General features: G+C 47.2%; 1 protein-coding gene across 1 annotated transcript in view; it reads left to right on the top strand.

Annotated features, from left to right (window-relative positions):
• LOC144783082 (acylamino-acid-releasing enzyme-like) overlaps nt 1-25,006 on the top strand; it is a 716,578-nt gene that overhangs the window by 485,279 nt on the left and 206,293 nt on the right. The window contains exon 13 of the mRNA XM_078662245.1: nt 6,348-6,445. Coding sequence (XP_078518371.1) covers nt 6,348-6,445 — 98 coding nt within the window. The remainder of the gene's footprint in view (nt 1-6,347; nt 6,446-25,006) is intronic.

The following is a 25,006-nucleotide window of genomic DNA, read 5'->3' as shown; positions in this document are numbered from 1 at the left end:
CCGGGCAGGAGTTACTTGCAGGATTTGCGGGTCTTCGGGACGGAGCTGGTGGAGCTCACGTCCTGTCGGCCATGTTGCTTGGCCACGCCCCCAATTTATTCATCATTAAATATTTTCATAATGGTACATGCATCTTACGATGTTTTTACATTACCAAAATAACGATCAACCTATTTACAACTCAAATAAATATCAATAACCAAAATCCAATCTTGTCGATGCCCAATGCATTTCGGGACTGCCTGTCCCTTCTTCAGGGGCCAAAAATCTACAAGAAAAACATATAAATAATAATAACAAAGCATTTTTACACTTTCCGCGGTACATATATATTGAGATGTGGAACATGATGATCACAACTTAGCCATGGATACTAAAGTGCTTAAAGTCTTTACATATCTACAATGATATTTATAGGTGCATGATGAGCTAGCCATCTACCTACTATAGCTCCTTGATGTATGGTGATGAAGTAATGTATGGACGACTTACTTGTGTTCTAATATGATAGTCTAAACGTGTCTCAGAAGTGGTAATCAGCGTTTCCTGCAAAGATAACGTCATCTTAGCTAACTCCATGACGATACTAAATGCTGGAGTACAACGCGCTCATTACAATGTGAAACCGTCATACCTGTGAGTACCATCACATCTTCAATAATCATTTCAATCACTGTAACTTCCGGGAGGCTGACCTCACTCGACGCTTAATATTAAATGAAACTAGATTACTGAGTTGTTTCCTGACGTAAACAAACCAAGTAGAGTTTAACTAAACTTTCCATACCATTTAAAAAGAAGATTCACTTTGTAAATAATCTTCAGTGTTCCCGACGCTGAAAACAATACAGACAGCTTAATCAGTAATTTAATCCCCCTCAGTTGGGTCTCAACGCCAAGCCGCACACTTTCTAAATCTCTTACCAGCTTGAAGGACTCATAGATTCTTAGTGTTCCATAGAAGGATGTACCCGTGGCCGTTCCTGAGATCCTCGTTCTAATGACTAAGTCCCCTATACTGCGAATGATATAAACGACAGCGTAAGCGATTTAAATACCCTAAGTGGAGTCTCTTGCATTAAGCTGAGACCTTTAGAAGATCTTACCGATCATGTTAGTGCGACGAAATTTCCCGTGTCCGATTCGTGATTTCACCCGTTACCGATCCTGAGATCCTCGCGCCTGGCACTTCTGTAAATATTTCCTCCCGTAATCTTGCGATATGCACTGCTCGTCCCAATGCCTGTCGCGCCATATTGGAATGTCTGAATAGACATGCCTGGACTCATATTTCACCTTCTACTACGAAGAAATCGATCGCAGTGCTATATTGGATAATATATCCAATAATTAATGCCAATATTCGTGTGCTATCTCAATTGCACCGTGTTTTGTTAACTGGTGGTATCTTATGATTTGTCGATCATCTACATTGGAGCTAGAAGTGTATGCTAGGAGAATCTCTGTGTACCGTGTTCACTATGTAATATGTGACATGTACTGAATGTTTACACCTATATCATTCCTAAAACAAGCATTGAAAATGCAATAGGTCTCGCAATAACGCGAGTCTGAACTATTAGCATTGTAAATGATTATGCCCTTTATTTTTGCGTTCTGGTTTTTGGAACATAAATAAAAGGCTTTGCCATTTACAAGGCCTATAGCTTAAATTTGCGTTAAAACGAGACCTATTGCATTGCAATGGTGGTGGTGCTGCTGAGTTTTCTCTGAATCTGCACCCACAATCTGCACCCACAATGTGTGAGTGGCGTTGCGTGTGTGAGTGGCGTTGCGTGTGTGAGTGGCGTTGCCTGTGTGAGTGGTGTTGCCTGTGTGAGTGGCGTTGCGTGTGCGAGTGGCATTGCGTGTGCGAGTGGCGTTGCGTGTGCGAGTGGCGTTGCGCGTGCGAGTGGCGTTGCGCGTGCGAGTGGCGTTGCGCGTGCGAGTGGCGTTGCGCGTGTGAGTGGCGTTGCGCGTGTGAGTGGCGTTGTGCGTGTGAGTTGCGTTGCATGTGTGAGTGGCGTTGCGTGCGTGAGTGGCGTTGCGTGCGTGAGTGGTGTTGCGCGTGTGAGTGGCGTTGCGCGTGTGAGTGGCGTTGCGCGTGTGAGTGGCGTTGCGCGTGTGAGTGGCGTTGCGCGTGTGAGTGGCGTTGCGCGTGTGAGTCGCGTTGGGCGTGTGAGAGGCGTTGCGTGCGTGAGTGGCGTTGCGCGCGTGAGTGGCGTTGCGTGTGTGAGTGGCGTTGCGCGTGTGAGTGGCGTTGCGCGTGTGAGTGGCGTTGCGTGTGTGAGTGGCGTTGCGTGTGTGAGTGGCGTTGCATGTGTGAGTGGCGTTGCGTGGGTGAGTGGCGTTGCGTGGGTGAGTGGCGTTGCGTGGGTGAGTGGCGTTGCGTGAGTGAGTGGCGTTGCGTGAGTGAGTTGCGTTGCGTGGGTGAGTGGCGTTGCGTGTGTGAGTGGTGTTGCGTGGGTGAGTGGTGTTGCGTGGGTGAGTGGTGTTGCGTGGGTGAGTGGCGTTGCATGTGTGAGTGGCGTTGCGTGGATGAGTGGCGTTGCGTGGATGAGTGGCGTTGCGTGGATGAGTGGGGTTGCGTGGGTGAGTGGTGTTGCATGTGTGAGTGGCGTTGCGTGGATGAGTGGCGTTGCGTGGATGAGTGGCGTTGCGTGGATGAGTGGGGTTGCGTGGATGAGTGGCGTTGCGTGGATGAGTGGGGTTGCGTGGATGAGTGGTGTTGCGTGGATGAGTGGGGTTGCGTGGATGAGTGGGGTTGCGTGTGTGAGTGGTGTTGCTTGGGTGAGTGGCGTTGCGTGGGTGAGTGTGGTGTTGCGTGGATGATAGTGGGCTTGCGTGGGTGTGAGTGGCGTTGCGTGTCTGTAAGTGTTGCTGTGTGGGTGAAAGTGGCACAGAGCCTTTGATGTGGCCTGGCGCAGGAGAAATGCTGCTGCTGCTAATTAAATACAAGAGCGGCCGGGAAGCGGCCAGGAAACACAAGTACGGCCGGCCACATAATTAGGGGAGGAGAAGCCGCACAGCACACGCTGGGAGAAGCCCTTTGATGTGCTGTGCGGCCGCGATGCGCGCTCTGTGCTGGGGGAGGGCCATTAGCCTGAACTCGCGGCAAGATCAAACGAAGGGTGGGAGGGACATTGAGGAACAGGAACAGATGGCCATGAAAGTGTATGGGCCAAAAGCGCGTGCCTGTACGTGCACTCGAAGAAAACGCCACGAAAAAAAGCGGTGGTTTGACAATCAGTTCGAGCACTTGAATTCTCCCCATTTCCCATTCCTTCGGAATGGTAAAGGACGAGACCTAAAAATATGGATAACACTAATCAAACTAATATTAAAATTTGCATTACAACATAATCTCGAAAAACATTACAACATAATCTCAAAAAACATTACTAGATCTATGTAATATGAGCTGCGCTACACGTGGTGTTTAAATGCCTATCTCTACTCCCTGTTATAGTATAATTATAAAATTCAGCTCTCTGATTATTTAGGGGAATGGTATCATTAAGTTTGTATTTTGAGAAAGTGATTATAAGAAACATGACAAATCGAATTATCATTTATGATTATTTAGGGGAATGGTATCATTAAGTTTGTATTTAGAAAAAGTGATTATAAGAAACATGACAAATCAAATTTATCATTCAATCCAAATGGCATTAAAGTGTTTAATTTTTTGATCCAATAAGAGTCTCTTTCTAATAGAACTCTCAACATGTCCACTCCTTCACGTTGGGAGGTTTGTTCGATGATATGAAATTTAATTTGTGCTATAGAATGGCGAGCTTCTTCCCAGTGTGTTGCCAAACTTGAAGTGGTATTTTTATTTCTAATGCAACTTTTATGGTCTGTGAGTCGAATATTCATCTTACGATCTGTTTTACTGATGTATAATAACCCACAAGGGCATTTGATGGAATATACCACTTGACTTGAGTTACAGTCGAAGGACTGTTTAATCTTAATGCGTTCACATGTACGTGGATGTAATAATATGTCCCCAGTGATGGCGTTTTTACAATGAATACAGTTTCCACGTTTTGTGGTACCAGATTTAGGTGCTGTAATATTGTAAATTGTTTTATTACTCGATATCATTTCTTTCAAATTTCGAGCTCTGGTGAACGCAAATAATGGATTCTCTTTGTAAATACCATTACAATCCATTTCTTCTATAAGGAGTTCCCAGAGCTTGAGAATGATATGTTTTATTTCTATGGATACTGTTGAGTATTTAGATACAAATACTGTTCTCTCAGTTGTTTTGTTTGTTGCGTTTTACTAAGAGATCTTCTTGCGCGCGGTCTCTGGCTCTTTTAAGGTGAGTTCCCACTAACTGTTCAGGATACCCTCTGATAATATACATTTCTTTCTGAATTGCCATGGTTTCTTGACTCGTTTCAGGGTAAGTGGTTATCCGATGAATTATGAGGAATTGTGAGTATGGCAGGTTTTTTATTAAAGACGGTGGGTGAAAACTTTGAAATTGGAGACCATTATTCCGATCTGTGTCTTTTTTATATAATCTTGTGATTATTCTGTTAGATTTTATTTCAATCCATGTGTCCAAAAAGGATATTCTCCTTTTTTTGATGGTATAGGTGAATCGTATTCTGGGATCTCTGAGATTCAAGTTGGTAATATTTTCAACCAATTTCACTTGTGTATCCTTCCATATGAGAAAAATATCATCAATGAACCGTTTGAAGAAAATCAAACCATCTCATCTTTCCATGCTGAGTTTGTTAAAATGTGATCCCATTCGAATTTAGCCATAACTGTATTGGCATAAGTCGGGGCTCCGGGAAAGCCTATTGATGTTCCGTTGAGCTGTAAATAAAATGTATTATCCCATTCAAAGTAGCTGTTGTGTAAACAGAATTCTAGTAATTCAATGACAAAACAGTTGCGGTTATTCATACTTGATTGTCTTTTGTAACAAAAACAAAATGTGAACTAATGGCTCTCGCTAGGTGATTGTAAGGTTTTAGACCTCACTGACAACTGAATTTTGCCATACTTTATCAATGATAGTTTCACATTGTGTGCTCTTTTCACCCAGGACTCTTAAATATTACTCTGGCAGGTTAGGAAGTACAGTTCAAATAGGGGCGAGCTTAGATTCTTCAGCTGACTGCGAAAAAACAACCAACCAATGAAAAGCGAGCAACCATGGTTGCTTGATGAAAACATAGACAGAATAACAATAAAGAGTAAGTAGTGCCACAGAAACAACTTGGAGTACCCCCATATAATTAGCATATGAACTGTTACCGCACTTATACGAACTGAAGAGTTTTAGGATTTTTGTTGCACCCTTTAAATACTGGGTGCCATAACATCTGCATCTCCTGTATACATTTTGGCAGGTCAAGCTTGAAGATATTTATCGAGGGATATACGCCCAGAAAATGCCAAGAGATGCAGTTTGATGCGATCAGCTTTAAAATCCACATCGGGTCTCATTTTGGAGGAAGAATGTATAATCCGCAATAATTATCACTCACAATAAATATTTTCTGCAACAATTATCTCACTGACACCCGGGACACATCATGAGAGCCCAGCAGTGGCTTTGTTACTTTGGATTTGTAAGTCCAATTGAAATTGAAATTGTATTGTGTAGCCTGATGTCAGGCAAATAATACTTGTCCTGGAAAATGTTAAAGTTAAGTGCCATGCTGGTCCTTCCAGCAATTATTATTTTGAAATGAGTGTATGGTAATACCAGTCTCCTATTATTGGCTGAATACCATAATAACACATTTGTTGGAAAATGACACTCCTTTAACTTGCTAGACGATGGCAGCTAAATACATAATATTTGCCTTATTGTGCTTGATAAAACATTTCTTCGGGTTATTAAAAACTAGAAAAATCATTATTTACTTACTTCATACAGTTGCTTTTAGTCATTTTTCTCTTGCCATGTGCTTGTGAATGTTTTATTGGGCTTGCCCCTAGCCACCTAAATCTAAGATTCTCGAAAAGTATATGTCTTCATTTATTTAGCTGCAGCATACTGTTACACCACCACAATAATCTTTACTGTATTACTTTCCAGTCTTGATAGCTCATATCTTGCAGGCTACCATTTGTAGTGCAGAATGTACTTTTCAGGTTTTTTCCTTTGCTGCCTCTTTTGAGTACTGCACATTTCCTGCAATGCTCCGTATGTTTTAAACAGCCACTTGTACTTGTTACATTGCCTCTGAGCTTGATTTACCAACTCAAAATGATATTAGGCTGTTTTGTTAATCCCCCTGAGCAGTATTTGCTATTTTAAAATTAAAGTAAGCTGTTTTTTTCTCTTCCTGATTTGTTTTGCATCTCAGGCACTTTTGCAGGCATTTATTCAGCTATGCTTCCGAGGCTCTGCTGGTCTGCTGACAGTCAGAAGGTCCTTCTTGATTCTCCACAGCGCAGTCGTCGGGTAAGGGGACCAAAATCAGGCTGCTCAGGCTCTAATTTTTAGAGAGGCCCTCTAGAAGTGTGTTTTCCAGGAAATGTGTTCTTTATTTATTTATACCAATTGTGAGTAAAAAAAAAAAATTTGAAAACAAGTTATTAAACTTGTCCATTAACCAGTCGGTTAAAAACATTCTGCCAAGTTCCCAGTAAAGAGCTTGTTACCGAATGGTTACATAGACTGCTGTCTGGACCCTTTGTGAACCTAAGATACTCTATAGAGAAATTGCATGCTTCTGTCTGCTCCATTCAGTTTTGATAGTTGCAACCACTGAGTCCTGACTGCATCTGAACTTGAAGTACTCCTTTTATGTCTAAATGTTTTTGCAAAGCTAAGTCTCCATCCTTTCTCTATGAGAACTGGAAATGTTTGCCTTCTGCTATCTTGCCCAGACAGTTCCCGGTATCTAGTTGACAAATTCTTTATCTGCTTGTGCTACAGCAGTGTTTTTTAAGGAAAACTTGAATTTATCTTGGAGACAGGTCTGTAGTGTTGCTGCCAGTGGGGTGTACCACTGCAGCACACGCCCCCTCCCCACTATTGTGCTGGTAAAAATCCCCATAGCGCAGACGGACCTGGTTTGGTCCAAACGTGAGCGTGGACACGCAAGGCTGCCAATAAAAGGCCCAGGGGAGCTGGGCGTGGTCAGGTTACGTACTGCCACCACTGTTACAACACGTTTCCTGTGTCTCTCTGTAAGGGCCCACACCAGGACACCACACTGGCGACGAGGTGGTCAGCAATCCACCCAGTGGCCCCCGCCGCCACACCCACGAACCCCCAGCGTGCCCCGCCGCTGAGCGCTGTGCTAGCCTGCACCGGGCACCCCACCCGTCACCCAGCCACCGACTTACGGAGGCCTGCCGACGACGTGGAGCTGCTCCGCGTGCTGCCCGCTCTGCTGCTGCTCTTCAGAAGGGGCCACCACCAGCCAGGTACCCCGCTGCCTCTCGCTGCCCCCAGCCCTTCTCTGCTCCGTTTTCCACAGCCCGCAGGCGTTTGCCGGCTCCGGACACTTCCCGCGCATGCGCGGTGAGATCAAGCACCGCGCTCCTGCTGCCCGGCGCGGCGGCCCCACCTTTCCTCACGCATCCCGCATGAGCACGGACCTGCCGTTCCTCACGCATCTCGCGGAACGGGCTTCCCAGACCCTTCTGCTCAGCGGAATCCAGTTTCTAACGTCCACAAGGTTTCCTGGTGCCCCCCTACACCCATCCTGAGCGACCTCCACCAGTATCTCTGGCGTCATGGCCACCGTGCCACATCTGGAGCCTTTCGCCATCACAGGAAGCCCCCCCTCTCAGGCTGCCCGTTGGAAGTCATGGGTTGAGCGGCTCGAGAACTATTTCGTCGCGGCGAACATCGCTGTGGGACGTCAACGGGCCATGCTGCTCCACCTAGGGGGTGAGGCTATCCACAACATATCCAAAGAAATCAATGAAGGTGCCCCACCACACACATACGCAACCATGCGTGACGCCATTACAAGGTACTTTGAGCCGTTTACCAGTGCAGACTATGAACGATTCCTGCTACGCCAAGCGCGCCAACTCCCGGATGAGTCCGTCGACGTTTTCTACGCTCGGCTCAAGAAATTAGCGAGCACGTGCACCCTCCCAGATGCCGCGGATGAAATTCGCGCGCAATTTATTCAAGGGTGCTCCTCCCTGAAGCTGCGAGAGAGAGTACTTGAAACGGACGCAATGCCTATGCGCGACATCCTTGCTATGGGACGATCCAAAGAACTCTCCAAAGCACGTGCCGCGCACATGGAACCTCCCCCCTCAGTGGCGATCAAGACGGAGCCCGTGTGTGCCATCCGGTCACGTCCAGCAGACGGCAGAGTGAAAACTCCCAGGAGAGAGCGACCGAGCAAATCCAACCACGACCAAGGCTGCATGTGGTGCGGAGGTGTCACCCCCCACAATGGCGCCTGCCCGGCCCATGGGAAGATATGCAGCGCATGCGGAAAAGCTAATCACTTTGCAAGTGTATGTTTGTCGTCCCAACGGAAGAAGCCAAGTGCCCCACCCAGGAGAGTGCGACAAGTGGCGCCACAGCCGAACACGTCGAACAGCAGTGACATGGACGACGACGAGGAAGACGCCAAGACAGTCCACGTGGTGCGCATGCTCAACGCCTTAGCTGCCGCATCGTCCACCGAACCGATGTGCACTGTCCAAGTACATGACCAATCTATCAGGGCCCTCATCGACACCGGCGCCACAATAAACCTCATGGCCGCCAGCGTGTACCAATGCCTCGAAAACGCCCCCACGCTTCACCCCACCAGGGTGCAAGTATTTGCCTACGGAACTCGGCGCCCATTGCGCCTGTGCGGAGTATTCCAAACCACGGTGGCCCATGACTCGAGCCAGCTACAGACAAAAATCTATGTCTCCCAGGAAGGGTCAGGTTTCCTTCTTGGCTGCAGAACAGCACGAGAGCTCGGCCTCATACACTTCGCCTTAACAGTACAAGCCCAAGGTGTAGACCAGCTGGTTACCGAACACTCTTCACTGTTTGAGGGCATCGGATGCCTACGGGGCCCCCCCCGTACGACTTCACATTGATCAGTCGGTTACCCCAGTAGCCCTCCGCCACAGACGGATCGCTTTTCACCTCCGGCCAAAAGTCGAAGCCGAGCTGAGGATGCTTGAACACGCCGGCATCATTGAACGAGTAACTGGACCCACGCCGTGGGTATCCCCTATCGTCGTAGCCAAGAAGCCGAAGCAACCTGAGGCCGTGAGGATATGCGTGGATATGCGCATCCCCAACCTAGCGATCAAGAGGGAGCGTCACCTGACACCGACCATCGACGACATCATCGGGGAGCTGGCAGGATCAAGATGGTTCTCCAAGATGGACCTGCGGTCAGGGTACCATCAGATCCCTCTCCACCCGGACTCACGCCCAATAACGACTTTCTCCACCCACGCTGGCCTGTGGAGATATAAGAGGTTGAATTTCGGGATCTCAAGCGCAGCAGAGGTTTTTCAAAACATCATTCACAACGTCCTCCACGGCCTGGACGGTGTGCTCAATGTGAGCGACGACATCCTTGTGCATGCCCCGACACTGGATGAACATGTTACACGCCTCCAAGCGGTGTTTGATCGGCTCAAAGAGAAAGGACTGACCCTCCACAAGGACAAATGCGAGTTCCTACGCAAGGACATCAGCTTTTTCGGATACAAGTTCTCCGACCAAGGAGTTGTCCCCGATCCGGACAAAGTCAGGGATATTCACGACGCACCAGCCCCCACTTCTGTAACGGCCGTCCGCAGCTTCCTAGGCATGGTGACATACTGCGGACGTTTCATCAAGGATCTCTCAGACCTAACCGGCCCACTCCGAGATCTGACAAAGTCGACTGCCACATGGAAGTGGGGCCCAGACCAGCAAGAGTCGTTCGTGAAAACAAAAGCAGCCCTGTCGGCTGACACGACGCTAGCATACTTCAACCCGCAATGCGAATCGCAACTGCTTGTGGATGCCAGTCCCACTGGCCTGGGAGCCGTACTATCGCAACGTCAAGCATGCAGAGAGTGGGCACCTGTAGCGTACGCCAGCCGCACACTGACCCCGACCGAACAACGGTATTCGCAAATCGAACGAGAAGCGATTGCCATATTGTGGGGGTGCCGCCATTTCCACGTCTACCTCTACGGCCATCCGTTCTCCGTGGTCACGGATCATAAGCCCCTCATACCACTTTTCCAAGGCTCATCTTCTCGCCCACCTCCAAGGATTGAAAAGTGGGTACTGCAGTTGCAAGAGTACCAGTTCACGGTGGAATACCAGCCAGGCACGAGAAACCCAGCTGATTACCTGTCAAGACACGCACGGCCGGTCACTGACGCTGAAGCCGCAGAAGCAACAGCCACAGAGGAATACGTCCGCCTAATCGTGGAACGGTCGATACCGCGTCCGATGTCCCTCGAAGATGTAACGAGAGCCACAAAGGATGATGCTTGCCTCCAGATTGCCATCCAAGCCATACAATCCGGTGACTGGAAAGCACTACAAAGCCCGGCATCGTTTCGCACTCCGGACGCCCAAGCGGTCCTAAAAGCCCTGCATCAAGTCAAACATGAACTCTCCGTCTCAGGCGAAGGATGTCTACTGAGAGGCCCACGCCTGGTGCTGCCCAGCAGCCTCGCCCAGCAAGCGGCTTTGTTAGCCCACGGGTCACACCAAGGAATCGTCAAGTCAAAAAACAGGCTCCGAAGTAAGTTATGGTTCCCGGGACTCGACAAAGCCGTTGAAGACATAGTTCATAGCTGTCCAGTGTGCCTGGCCACGAGTCTACCAAACCCCCCGGCACCGATCATCACCGAAGAAGGACCGACATCCCCGTGGATTCAAGTGAGCGCGGACTTTGGCAGCCTCCCAGGAGGCAAGTACATGCTAGTTGTAGTGGACGACTACTCCCGCTACCCAGAGGTAGAAATTGTAACATCAACGGCGGCAGTGGAAGTGATACCAAAATTCGAAAAAATCATCGCCACCCACGGGATTATGAAGGAAGTCCGCACAGACAATGGACCCCCATTCAACGGCAGTGAATTCACAGACTACCTGCAGAGCCATGGAGTCAAACACAAACGAATAACTCCGAGATGGCCACAAGCCAACGGGGAAGTCGAACGGCTGATGAGAACTCTGAATAAAACAATCCAGATTGCAGTCGCAGACGGTCACTGTCTGGAGATGGCCATCTACCAGTTCCTCCGCGAATATCGCCAGACCCCACACTGCACCACTGGCGTTGCCCCGAACAGACTCTCTTTCAACCGAGCTGTTGCTGACACCATCCCACACCACCCCACGTGGGAGTTAGCCCCAAAACCCAGTAACCGATCCATGGAACACCGCATGAAAAACAACCAGGCAGCGTCCCGAAGACGGAGGGCTGCAGACAGCCCCATTCAAATCGGAGACGCTGTTCTTGTGAGAGACCGCCATCCAGGCGGAAAGTTCCGTTTGCCGTTTGAACTGGATCCCTGGAAAGTAACCGAGGTGAATGGAACCATGATCACTGCGATCAGGAATGGAGAAGTGGTCACAAGAAATGTTTCATTCTTTAAGCAAGTGCCAGAAAGTAGAGAAGATCCGGAACAGGACGACAGAGACGTCAGCCCAGAGAGATCCACGGATGGGCCCAGCGCCGCAGAGCCGGAGGAAGCCGGAGAGACCCCCACAGCGACGGGAGGAGATCGCAGCCAAGCGAGATATAGCCTACGCCCATGCCCCAAGCCTTCCCAAAGGTACCGAAACTTTGTGGCCCAGTGCTGGCGATGAGAATCTCCTGATGGCTGACCCCGCCGAGAATACAAGTAAGACTGTTCCAAGTTATATCCAGTTGTCACGTTTTGTTAGAATAACTCAGAGACTGCCTCAGAGACTATTCCAGTTGGACTTTATTAACTTTTGCTGATCCAGACTGTCACGGCGCCTCCGCTGTCCAACAGAGTTTGTTTGTATCCCACTATGTTTCTCTTGTTGTCCTACCCTTAGGTAAAGGAGGAATGTAGTGTAGCTGCCAGTGGGGTGTACCACTGCAGCACACGCCCCCTCCCCACTATTGTGCTGGTAAAAACCCCCATAGCGCAGACGGACCTGGTTTGGTCCAAACGTGAGCGTGGACACGCAAGGCTGCCAATAAAAGGCCCTGGGGAGCTGGGCGTGGTCAGGTTACGTACTGCCACCACTGTTACAACACGTGTCCTGTGTCTCTCTGTAAGGGCCCACACCAGGACACCACAAGGTCCATTGTGCCAAGAAAGATTATTGTCATGGTCATGCATGTAATTGTGCTGGTTCAGCAGGATTGTAGCTGTGACTTTTGGTGTCACTTAAAGTTGTACAGCTTCTATTATCAGACTCCCTCAACCTTATTCAGGGTCAAACATTAGTTTTTTGGTAATGCCGGGCCATGGCCTGGGCGAGTGGCTGGATTGGCATGTTTGCTGGAGCTCCCGCCGGTGGTGAATGAATCAGTAAAAATCCTGTGATGCTATATAGGCAAAGATCTCACAATTCTGCGGGACGTAATACTTGGTGTTTGCGAACTTACATAGGCTCCATTGGTGTTTCAATCGGCACGCTCAGTCTCTGAAGAGGTGAAATGAGGGCAATCGGACGCTGCAGTCACAGACACTTGACCCTCGCGGATCGCCAATCTGGCGGTCATCGGGCTTACGAAACACACCTGATTTCAGAGAGGGTCCTCCTGCTGCCCGAGCGTTTTCCACGAAGGGTGGTAATCGCTGCCGCAGAGCTCTCAAACAACAGGGGAGGTCCTTCCAGCGGCGTGGCTGACTGCGGCCATTGCGAAGACCGGGCTGCGAAGGATGCAGTAGAAGACGCAACAACACCTGCACCCTGGCCTCTTGACGCCTAATGTAGTGAGACACGGCAAAAAGCCTGCTTCCTCTTTGAGAAAACACTTAACTCTGATCATGAGGGCCCACGTGTGAAGAGAGCGTCCCGCGACTCCTGGGTGGCGTGTATATGGGCTGGATAACGAAGATGAGGAGCGATGAATAAGTGGTTCGGTTCTCGACCCTGTCAGAGGAGACCAGACAGAGACTCTGATCAACTGCCCCAGTCGAGTGAAGGGGGGACAGTGATTTAATTAACAACAGTGGCCTTTATCCTGCTCCTAACGGTTGGGCGTATTGGGCCAGTCCGTTCTGGAGGAGAGTCGATTGGCAAGGTGTGCGAGGGCTACATGCTGCTGACACAAACCTCCCGAACCTGGGACCGGGAGAATGAGTCATCCATCCTTGGGGTTATGAGGAATGGTGGGAAGGATCAGTCTCCTTGAGCTTATGCACAGTTTCGAGCACCCTAATTGGAAGCCATTACGGAATGCCCACTGACACATATTCTACACCCAGGGGGTGTTCAGTGTCCACAGTGAGATCGCACCCACGTGGAGGGCCTAGACGGAGTGCGATAGCATACGCATCTTGACTGTCACCTGGAACACGATCCAGGAGTGCTCATGCTGGGAGCGGAGGCGCTTTGAGGGCCATCAGTGACTGAATCTAGACTTCGCTCCCCACGCCACTGCTGTCAGAGCTAGTAAACGTGAGTTCCTCCCAGTTGTCTGTCAAGGTCAGCAAATACTGTGCTCTGGGCTTCATGCAGCCTAGAGATGTGGTAAATGACCTAGAGTCCCTCGGCTCTGGGAGCTGCGGCTACTAGAACTGAATCAAACCGATCAGCTAGCGGGACAGAACAGTCATAGAAAGGTACCAAAATGGTGAAAGATAAAGGCAGTAGAGTGCAAACCAACAAAACCTCAAATTATGCACAGCCCTGCCCTAGGGACCGGACTTTCCAGACATGAGCAACAATAAGCAAGGTTGAGGACATGCAACGCCCCACAGATACGGACCCCTCTCTTGCAGATATTATGGCAGCGATTCAGTCCACCTGAGAAGACATGGTTCACAGGATCGACACAGTTGTGTTTGTTGTTAACTTACTGAGATGTGATCTCCATAAATTGTCAGATAGGGTGACCTCTACGGAACAAAATGTTGAGGTCATGCAACAAGAGACAGGGTCACGGTGCTGCAAAAAGAGTGGTACAACTGGGTGATCGCGTTGAGGATGCGGAAGGCAGATCATGAAGGAATAACTTTAAAATGTATAGGATTTCCCAAAAATTGTTGAATGTCTGTCACCTGAACTTTTCCTGGAGAATTGGATTCTCAATGATCTGGCCCCCAAGCGACTTTCAAAGTTTTTTAATGTGGAGAGTGCCCATAAAGCGCTTGCTCCGCAGCCTCTTCTTGGAGCTCCGCCAAGAGCCATTGTAGCCCGATTTTTCAATTATAAGGATAGAGACATCATCCTTCAGGCAACTCGTTATAAAGGGCCACAATCCTATCAAGGTCACACCATTGCAATCTATCCTGATTATACACAAAAGGTACAGGACCAAAGGAAAACCTTCCTGGTGGAGAAGCTCCGGCTGCGAGACGCAGGCATAAAGTACAGTCTTCTCTATCCAGCCAAGTTGCGGGTGGAACATAAGGGAAAAGTTTTCTTCTTTTTCTCAGCAGCAGAAGTGACAGTCTGGATGAATCCGGCCAACCGGAATCCTGCTTGGCGTTCCATTTGGGGTTCTCCCATTCTTCGCAAGTAAGAGGCCCGAGTAGGGGCAGAATCCATGTCACTCAGAAGTCTCGCTAGAAGGACAGCGGCAGCCTCTGTAGAATTCGGGTGCGTCCAGATGGAACCCTGCAATTGGTAGAGATAGTCTCCAACTCCGAAGAAGGAACTCAAGATGTAATTCTAGATTCCACTATGTCAAAGTACTCTACGAGCTGAGAGTGCTGTGTCCGGTCTGGCCTAGAAGATATGTGTAAACAGTATCTCATACATGAATGATACATATACTGGGGTAGAATGTCACATCTGCAATGTACCACCACTGGCGGGAGGGCATGCCCCTGTAGTGTAGTTCCTATATTCCCAATAGGCTCTGCGCATTGGAATAATATATCCTATAGATATGACGTAGGGCTTAGGTCAGTAGGTTTCTATCGAATATACTAAACTTAATAGTGAGTGACAGCTAGCTCAGAGGTCACTAGAAAGTTTCTCGAATTCACAAGAAGGGATTAGTTTCTGACAACCGCATAAACATGACAGCTTTGTTTCCCTAGGACTGGAATATCTATCTTCAGAGTCGTGGAAACAATAGATAAGTATTTCACTCAGTCAATCGTGCATGCTTAGTTACTACAGAGTTGCAGAGAAATAGTGAGACGGGCGTTTTTAATACAAGGTTTATTGAACAGTCTTCTTTCTCATGCAAGAGAGGTGAACTGCTACAATCGTTAGGCAGAATGCAAAGTATAATGCGTACAGTGTAAACAGTAATATGAAATAATACAGTAAGAACATTGTATGGTTTCTAAGCCAGATAAAAATACATACATAAATAACACAGGCTAAAATACTCAACTGGTGCTTCTAAAATGTCTAGTACGAGGGAAGAAGTAGGTATGATCTTTAGCATAGGTTCAGTTTTGCCAAGAATTTGCCAAAGGTTTCTCTAGGTTCTAATCAGCTCCATACCTTAGAATGAAGGAGGTCTGGTATCTCTGTCTCGGGACTCGATTTCCCAACACCCCGCAAGGGGAGTCAGAAACACTGGAGCTGGATTTCTCGGCAGAAGATGTCAGCTTCCTGATCAGTGCGTCAGCTGGAGAGTCGCTTCCTTCAGCACTTGCTGTAGCGAGGTGCGTCGGCAAGTAGGTTGTCGAACTGCACGGAACCACCGTACTTTGCTATAGCAAGTGAAGGTATATTTATACCTTGAAGGTGTTTAGGAATGCCATGTTTGACGTAGAGTCGGGCATATGAACGTCATGAATGAACCCCTAGGGAATAGTTGTTCATTGTAAAGTAACTGAGTTCTTGGAGAAATCAATATTCAAGCAAGGGGAAGTCCCTAACGGCTTATGCTGGTTTTCCAAGAAATCGTTGTGACGTTTGGTGAACGGATAGAAGTAGCCATGCCTGTATTTGGGTTGCATGAGTTATGCCTAAATAAGGGCTTGATTTCTATGCCTATATAAGATCAACGTGATTTGTACCTATATAAGGGCATGAATCGGGAAAATTCGTTCAGAATCTAAAACGTCATACAACACCCCCACCCTCCGGGGGCCGAGACACGAGCTAGAGGCTTGTCCTCGTACCTTGCCGCTTACTGGGCCGCTTGTATGTCAACATTGTTGGGGTATCGAGTTAAGAAGCACCGGACTTAGAGCAAGCATACCGATAGGGAAACATGGACCTCAGTGCAATGGTTATTTATTTCATGTAATTTGTTAATGTGTGAAGTTATGGGGCGACATCGGCAGACTCTCCGCGGTCGGGGGAGGCGAGACCAGCAATGCTGCCCAGGGAGAGGGGGGGATTGGGGAGTTCAGATTGTTCAACAAGTTGAGGTCTGGTGGGCATTTTTCACCAAAACAACTGGTCCGACTGTCTTATATGTAATTAAAGCTCAGTTTTCTGGGGGGTGGGGGTGTCACGGGAGGTGGTAGGTAATGTGGATGTGTTTTGTGAGAACGGAGTAGGCATTTTTAATCCTATAACTCTGCTCTAGACATTTTATTGTGTTTCGTTTTAATATTGATGGCTTGCCTGCACTTTGCACATTTTTAGCCTGACTTTCGTTTTCTTTGCACATAACCGCGGTGCCCGCCTGTTAGAGCGGACCTGCAACCACAAGGTCAGCGTGCTAGTTTTCCTCCGCTCTCCGCCCATAAAACCCAGGATGTGCCGGCCACACAGCAGGCGCGCCGCTGGCACGCCAAAGGCAAGCCCGTCCGCGACCCGGAGGCGGCAGACACCGGCTTCGCTGCCAAAAATGCCGCAATCGAGGAAGCTAAGGCCCTCTCTTACAGCAGGCCCCAACTGATGGCCTTGGCTAATAGAGTGAACTGCTGCTCTCTTGCACCCACGTTTTTAAGCAGCCGCAACCTGGTATGCAATAGTTGTGCCTGGGCTGTCTCTAACCTAGACACTGAAGAACCACTGTCCTACGACCCCAAGGGCATCTCGCCTGATAACAAAACTAACGCAGATATGGACAATGAACACTTAAAAGCAGCGCTACTTAACGTACGCTCTCTCAGCAAACACGCTTTGCAAATATATGATTTATTAGTAGACAAGAGTCCAGATTTCCTTTTTTTAACTGAAACTTGGCTCAGAGAAACTTCTAACCCCGCTATTGCCATGGCCATTCCTCTAGACTATCGTATACTCAGGAAGGACCGGGCATTAGGCACGGAGGGCGGCATAGCTATCATCTTTAAACATCACTTCTCCTGCACTATGGTAGCCACAGCCAAAATAACTGGTGCCGAGAGCCTTGGCTTTCATATTAGGGTATCGGCACAACAATCTGTGACCGGCATCCTGGTATATAGACCCCCAGGGCCTGCGGGTGAATTTCTTGACACCATTAGCAATGCTGTCTCTTCTCTAGCCACTACTTTCAAACACTGCCTAGTCTTTGGCGATTTTAATATTCACATGGACAAGGGCACTGACTCAGAGTCGAGGAGACTCTTGAGCCCTTAGCTCTCTTCAGCATCCTAACATCTATCTTTCAAAAAACTCAGGAGAAAGGCCACTTTCTGGACCAGGTCTTTTTCACAGACAAAATGGTATTCTTAGCACCAGTCCCGTTAGTGTGGACCAACCATGCGTGACTAGAGTTTATGTTTAGGAAGGTATCTAACTCCAGTAAAACTCAGGGAAGACCGCCGTCCCGGAATTACAGGCCTTTTAGCCAAATTACGGCAGATGCCCTCTCCAAGATCTTAACTACTCATCCTATTCCCTTCCACAGTAAGGTGGGGGAGGATGCAGAAGAACTTGAAAACTGGCTCCAATCACGAGCAGATGAGCTTGCCCCTCTCACGGTGCGCCCCGGTAAAGCCTCACGGGCCTCAGCACCCTGGTTTACTGCCACACTAAGGAATAGTAAGAGTGAGTGTAAACGTTTGGTGAGGACTTGGCAAAAAAACTTTGACCCTACTGCCAAAAGCATATACAAATTAGCATTAAAAGAACATTATAAGAAAATGATTGAAGGGAAAAAACGTTTTCTCTCCTCTAAAATAACTCAGTCTGCTATTCAGAGTAAGGACATTTCTAAAACAGTTAAAGAGTTTTAAGCCCCCTGTGTAACAGCAAGCCTATTTACCCCCACTGAAGCCTGGACTAATCAAGTTCAAGTTACATTTTATTGTTTGATTAGTAAAAATCATTACAATCTTCTTTTAAAAAAGAATAGATCACGTATTACAAGGATATGCTCTCATTAATAAACTTCATAAAAAGTAATTTTAAAACCGTTTCTTAGTGCCCCCCCATGGGCAGATCTTTTAATTTTCTGAATCTTGCCCAAGCATATATGGGGGTTGAGGTCACGTTAGTGAATGTCCAGCCACAATCAAACTTTTATTCTCAGCGATACTGCCGTTTTTTCTTCAATGATTGTCCTGGAGCTGTTTTCTTACTACAATCATAAATTTAAGACCCCGACAGGCCAGGATTGAGGAAGAACCTCCCAGCCAGCTTATTACCGCTTGCCGGCATGTTTTTATGTTCAGTTGGATCAAGATGTCCCGTAGGTACTATCTTCTTAGTGCCATGAGGGCTGGGAATACACAAAACAAATGAGTTAGGGTTTCGTTGTAGTATCCGCACAGTCTGCATTGGGGGCTTTCCTCTTGCTATTTCCAGGACGGTCTCAGGCCCTTGGAATAATGAAGACCCATTCGGTAGTCTATGTAGATCTTTTTTAAGTATAGACTAAAATAGGTGGCTAAATAAACCTGCGGTTTTTGATGGTTATAGGAGGAGATTAGTCAGTATTTTTCATTCTTTTTACTGCAATGTTAGCTGTTTTACTAAAGTATGCTTGCTCTATTTTTTTGTTCCATACTTCTAGTAATTCCAGTTCGGACAGGCAGGTTCTCAAGTAGGTTGCCCATGAGTTTCTCAAAGGCTCGCTGTCCTTGGTATTTATTTCTTGCCGACAGGTGTGGTTCATTGACTCGGGTTGGGCTGAGCGAAGTTTGTGGCATAGTTTGACAAACCTTGTCATGGACCGAAATTTTTGATTTTGTAGTCCGAATTCAAGACGGACTTGAGCTGCGGATGCCGATTTAGGTAGTTTGAACACTGCTTTATATATTTTGTTTTGTAGATCGTTTAGTAATTTAGCCTTCCCTCCAAGCCATGTTACTAGTCCATATGACAGTGTTGGTAGAATCTGTGCGGCCATTACTTCTAGGAGGTGAGTGTGGTTCGGGCCCTCCATTTTTAGTTGAAGTTGCCTGTAAGCGTAAATTAACGTTTGTGTCTTTGCTTTTATTGCCAAAGTGTGTTCTTTTTTTTAATTACCTTGCCCGAGAGTCACGCCTAGATACCGGTAGAATTTCTGTTCTTCTAACGCTGACTTGTCAATTGTCCATTTGAATTTGATGTTCTTATGCTCCATTAGTCGCAATACTTTTGTTTTTTCCCTGTTTAATTCCAGGTTTTCTTGATCTTAATAGGATTGTAGCATATTTATTAAATGTTGTAGGCCTATTGGCGTTTTGCTTAAAAGGACATTGTCGTCGGCGAACTGCAGAATTGGAATTAGGATGTTGCCGAGTTTAGGTGCATGACTTTTAATTAGTCCTAGGTTTCTGCCTAAGTCTGCCAGGTACAGGTTAAATAGACACGGGGCCAAGACACAGCCCTGTTTTAGGCCGTCCTGGGTTTCAATTTTGGGTGTTAAACTTGATCCTTGGCCTTGTTTTACCCTTGCCCATGTGTCTGTGTGTAGATGCATAACTGCGTTTAGTAGAATATTAGGCAGCCCCCACTCTTTGAGCTTTCCCCAAAGGCTCGACCTGCTCACTCGATCGAAGGATGCTCTTATATCTACAAAGCACCCGTATAGCCGTTGGTTCTTTGTTTTGGTTCTCTCCATTAACAGTGCAAGGGTGGTCAAGTTTGTCGTTGTCCCCATCCCTTGTCTGAAACCGATTTGAAAACTGGGGATTAGGTTGTTGTTTTCCACCCAATCTTGGATCTGCTCCAAAAGACATGAGGCGTAAAGTTTTGCTTCCACGTCTATTAGAGAGATCAACCTGTAGTTCCCCGGGTGTCTTCTATCACCCTTTTTATAGATCGGGTGGATGATTTTTCCTTTCCATGATGTTGGCATATGGTTTCGGGTGTAGCCTTGGTTATACAGAGCTGTTAGATGTTTAGCCCAAAAATCCTCGTTGAATTTAAATACGGCGGTAGGAAGACCGTTTGGTCCTGGTGCACCCTCGGGTTTGAGCTTTTGTATGAACTTTTTTACACTTTTACAGGAGATTGTTGTTGGCTGGTCGTTTGCCTGGACTAATCATTTAGCTTCCTATTTTCATGAGAAAATAAAACCGATACAGGACACTTTTTTAGAGACTACAAGGCCTGAAGGTGAAAGTCAAGCGTCTTTCATCCCTCTTTCTCATCCAAGGTGTCCACCACTTATGCACTTCCCCTCTATATCCTCGTACAAATCCCTGGAAATAATGAAGACCCTAAAATCAGGATCACCATCTGACCCGTGGCCGGCCAAGACAATGGTGGCTTTTGCCGAGATTATCAACCCTGCGCTCAACCGGGTTTTGAATTCATCGTTGGAGACCGGTCAGGTTCCTGCCAGGTGGAAGAAGGCAAAAATATTGCCTCTATTGAAAAAACCTAGAACAGACCCTGAGCAAGCCTCTAATTATAGACCAATATCCCATCTCCCATTTTTTTCAAAGGTCTTGGAAAAATACATGAATTAAGTGATTACCACCTACGCGGAATCCAATTTCATTTTCCATCAAAACCAATCTGGGTTTAGATCCAACTTCAGTACCGAAACCGCACTCCTTCAGACTTGACTGGAGCTTTATCGCAAATAAGTGCACAAGAGACTGGCTCATCTTGATTATTAGCACTGCGAAGAGACTAAGTGAAGAGCTCCTAAAGGAAATTCTTGAATTAGAAGAGACTATCCAACGTGATACTACGCTTGTGGATACTAAAGACCAGCTACAAAGGATACAGGACGATTTATCTGAGTACCGTAATTATATGGTTACTCAGAAGTTGAAAGGCCTGTCCCGCAACCTCGAGAGATTCCCCCATGAATGGGCATTCCCCTATGTAAAGGACGAGTACTATCAATCCCCACAAGAACAACCAACGTTTGGGGGGCGTCAAAGACGACGGGGTGCAAGACAACAAACACGGCGCACACCGAATCAGTGGACCTTCGACAACACGTCAAGTGAAGAGGAGGAAGAAGCTCCTCAGGGAGGTCGGTGAGGTTTAATCAACAGACCCGTAATAACGAAGATCTGGGGGCCCTGTTAAGGTCTTTTGTATCCCAGGGTCCAAAGAACAACTACCGCGGGGGAGGCAATCCGGGGAGAGGCAGAGGCAGAGGGAATCAGTCCAATCAGCCCAACCAACAACGCCCACAATGGCAAGCCTTCTCACCACGAGTAACTCGCAGCAGAGGGATGGTGCAGAAATGAAGAACAGCATCGTGGTGAACCTGTCTGACCATGCCCTGACAACACATGAAGAGAGAGTATTAAACAAAGGGTTGGGGTTTATTCCAACACCCACTCATGACTCCTTCAAGTGTAGGACGGAATTCCATGAAACCATGAGGCGTATCAAACAAAAAATTTTTTTTAAACACAAGACATCCAATGAACAAAATTCGTTTGGAACTAATTTGCGTAAAACTTCCACCTTTTGTCCCCCTACTTCATCCATGGGACCTGAGGTAATGGTGTTTGAATCCTTGGTACTACGAGACATTGATCAAATCGAGAAAAATCAAAAGCAGACCCAGTATAGAAATATGTCCAGAGAAGACTGGGAAGCAGTAAAGAGCCTCCAAAACAACAAGGCTCTCACTATCAAGTTGGCAAATAAAGGTGGGGCGATTGTCCTTCTGAATACTACCGACTACGATGCCGAAGTTACACGTCTACTAAGTGACCGGACCAACTACCAGCCCCTCAGCAGGGATCCGACGGAAGAATTGGCAAAGATCATCTGTGAGATGGTAGGAACAGCAAAAGAGAAGAAATGGATTACTGTAAAGGAGGCGGAGTTCCTGGTTAACACCAACCCTAGGACTCCGTCCTTCTATATACTTCCTAAGATCGACAAGCCCATGCGCCCACCACCTGGGCACCCTATTGTGGCTGGGATCCAATCAATATTGGAACCACTCTCTCAATACGCCGATTTCTTTTTAAGAGAATCGGTGGTAAACCAGAAATCGTTTGTGAAGGATACTACCGACATCCTCAACTGTCTTGAGGAAATACAATATGATCCCAAAGAGGAAATCTTTGTCACAATTGACATCGAATCTTTGTACACCTGCATACCCCAGGACGCGGCGCTGGTGGCAGCAGCCCGCGCCCTTGGGGAGCAGGAATGGTTTTATGATACCACCCAGGCCTTTGTACTCCAATGCATTGAGTTGGCCCTGACAAGAAATTTTTTCAGTTATAAGAAACAATTGTTCCTCCAGGTGTCTGTTACATCTATGGGGGCGACGATGGCTCCAAGCATAGCATGTATCTATGTGGGCCAATTTGAGAACCATGTCATCTATCCTAACAGCAATCCCTTCAAGAGCAACCTCCGGCTCTGGAAGAGATATATAGATGACGTTTTATGCATCTGGTCAGGGACGGAGGAGAAACTCCTCACATTCCTGGAGTGGCTGAACAAACAAGATGCCAATCTTAAATTTACATGGACTTTCGATAAGTATAAAGCAGTGTACTTGGATCTGGATATCGAATACAGCGAGAACAAGCTCAACACCAGGGTTCACCAGAAACCCACGGATAGAAATTCCCTATTGTCCTATAATTCATTCCATCCTAGGGCATTGAGAGACAATTTGCCAGTGGGCCAGTTTCTGAGGTATAGACGCAACTGCTCCTCTATTAACACCTTTTTGGAGCAGTCAGAGGTTCTGGCGTCTAAATTGGTACAAAGGAATTACCCCAACAAAGTGGTGAGACAAGCCAAGAAACGGGCGGTCAATATACCTAGAAGTGCACTGTTGGAAAAAACCATCAAGCAACGGGACGAATGTGTACCGGTGGTGATGACGTACGACCCAGTAGCGACTAAAATCAGGCAATCCATTAGAAAACACTGGTCATTGCTATCTAACAACGACTTCCAGATGCCTCCACCCAGATTTGCCTTCAAAAGAGCTGGTAATCTGAAGGATAAATTGGTACATTCTCGGGGCCCGATGGAACAGAACAGCGTAGCATCAACTATCCCTAAAGGCCATTATCCCTGTGATTCATGTTCTGTGTGTCCCCTTACAAATAAATGCACGAGCCTGACCCTTAATTCTGGAAAAGAATGGTTCCTGAATCAGTTCAGTAATTGTAACTCCACAAATGTGGTATACAGACTGACGTGCCAATGCGGCCTACAATATATAGGATTAACATCACGCAAAATAAAAGTAAGAGTGCAAGAACACCAAAGCACCATAAGGGCAGGCAAATTGACTACCAAACTAGTGCAACACTGTTTTACAGAGAAACACACATTCACCTGGACAGTGCTAGAGAAGCTGAAGGGCAATCCCCAAAATGCAGAAAGAATCCTGCTCGCTAAAGAGTCACGCTGGATTTATAACGAACGGACAGACCAAAGGGGTCTGAACGAAATTATTGAATGGAATAAGATTAGGGGTTGAGTCCTATATCCTTCCATTGCCTACTGACATTGCTGTCCAGAATTTTCCCTTAGGTTACATTATTTATGTTCCACATAAACAACGGATGTAAGGGGCCTATTGGTATGGAGTGACATCTGCAGCCCGGTGAGGTTCCTGAGTGTATACATGGGAACCTCTAGGTATTAACTACCAACTGTAAGCGCCTGATTTTATTGGTGGACAACCTTATTGGGAATGACGAGTGACTAGCTTAAGATGGCCGCCCCGGACGAGGCGGAGACGTTTGGCTTATTAATCCATGTGAAGGGTTGTTATACATGTAAAAAAACGGGCAGATTCACTGTTGATTCTGGGTTCTGAAGAAAAACGGAAATTCTGTGCGTATCATGTACAGACAAACACTTTGAGGTGGGGTGTTTCATGTTTTTCTAGTTTTGGCCATAATTTCAATACAATTTCAACACTATAAGATGGCCGCCCCCGTTTGCCAGGCAATCATGTGACTTGCAGCACATGGGCGGGTCACTCTGCCGGTGTTTATCTCCTGAGCCGGGAACCCAAGACGATATGGACGAGATAACACGCTCCGTCTGAGCGGTCATGGTGAGGAGGTTTGAGTGCGGGTAGTCCGAGAGCAGTCCCGCTCCTCACACTGGAAGGACTGAGTACCTGTTATGCTAGATGCTATAGTGGCTGAATGAGTTGTCCGCATGACTAGTTAAATATGCACAAAGTAGCACTCCGTGGTGGGGCGAGTGGTATCGACCCTGTAGAATACCTTTTTGCCCGGTACAGGTCGCCGCATTTTTGATTATGGCACGGAGGGGCGAACTAGTCTGTGTCACCGAGTACAACTAGAGTCATTACACTCGTGAGGTTTGACACGTGATGCGGTGCAGACCAGGTCTGACGAGCTGATTCTTGTCATCAGTAGAGCTGCGTGTATGTGTTTGAGCGCATCTCATACTGTGGTTTCTCTGTTTGTCCCAGCATAAAGCTACAAGCTGGAGTGATTGTAGGACCTCACGTTCGGAGTTCCATACATCTTGTCCATCCCTTAGGCCACCGGTATGGCTAACTAGGTTGCCTGAGGATAAATATGTTTACACACTTCTGAAGGACAGTACTTCTATCTTTGTTTTATGGGTTTACATGATTTTAATGATTCCATTCAACCGTTTTTTCCTTGACAGCAA

This window comes from Lissotriton helveticus, chromosome 9 (assembly GCF_964261635.1).
Source record: "Lissotriton helveticus chromosome 9, aLisHel1.1, whole genome shotgun sequence".
Taxonomy (NCBI): domain Eukaryota; kingdom Metazoa; phylum Chordata; class Amphibia; order Caudata; family Salamandridae; genus Lissotriton; species Lissotriton helveticus.
Note: the sequence above shows the minus strand (reverse complement) of the source record. Positions and strands in the feature narration are given on the sequence as shown.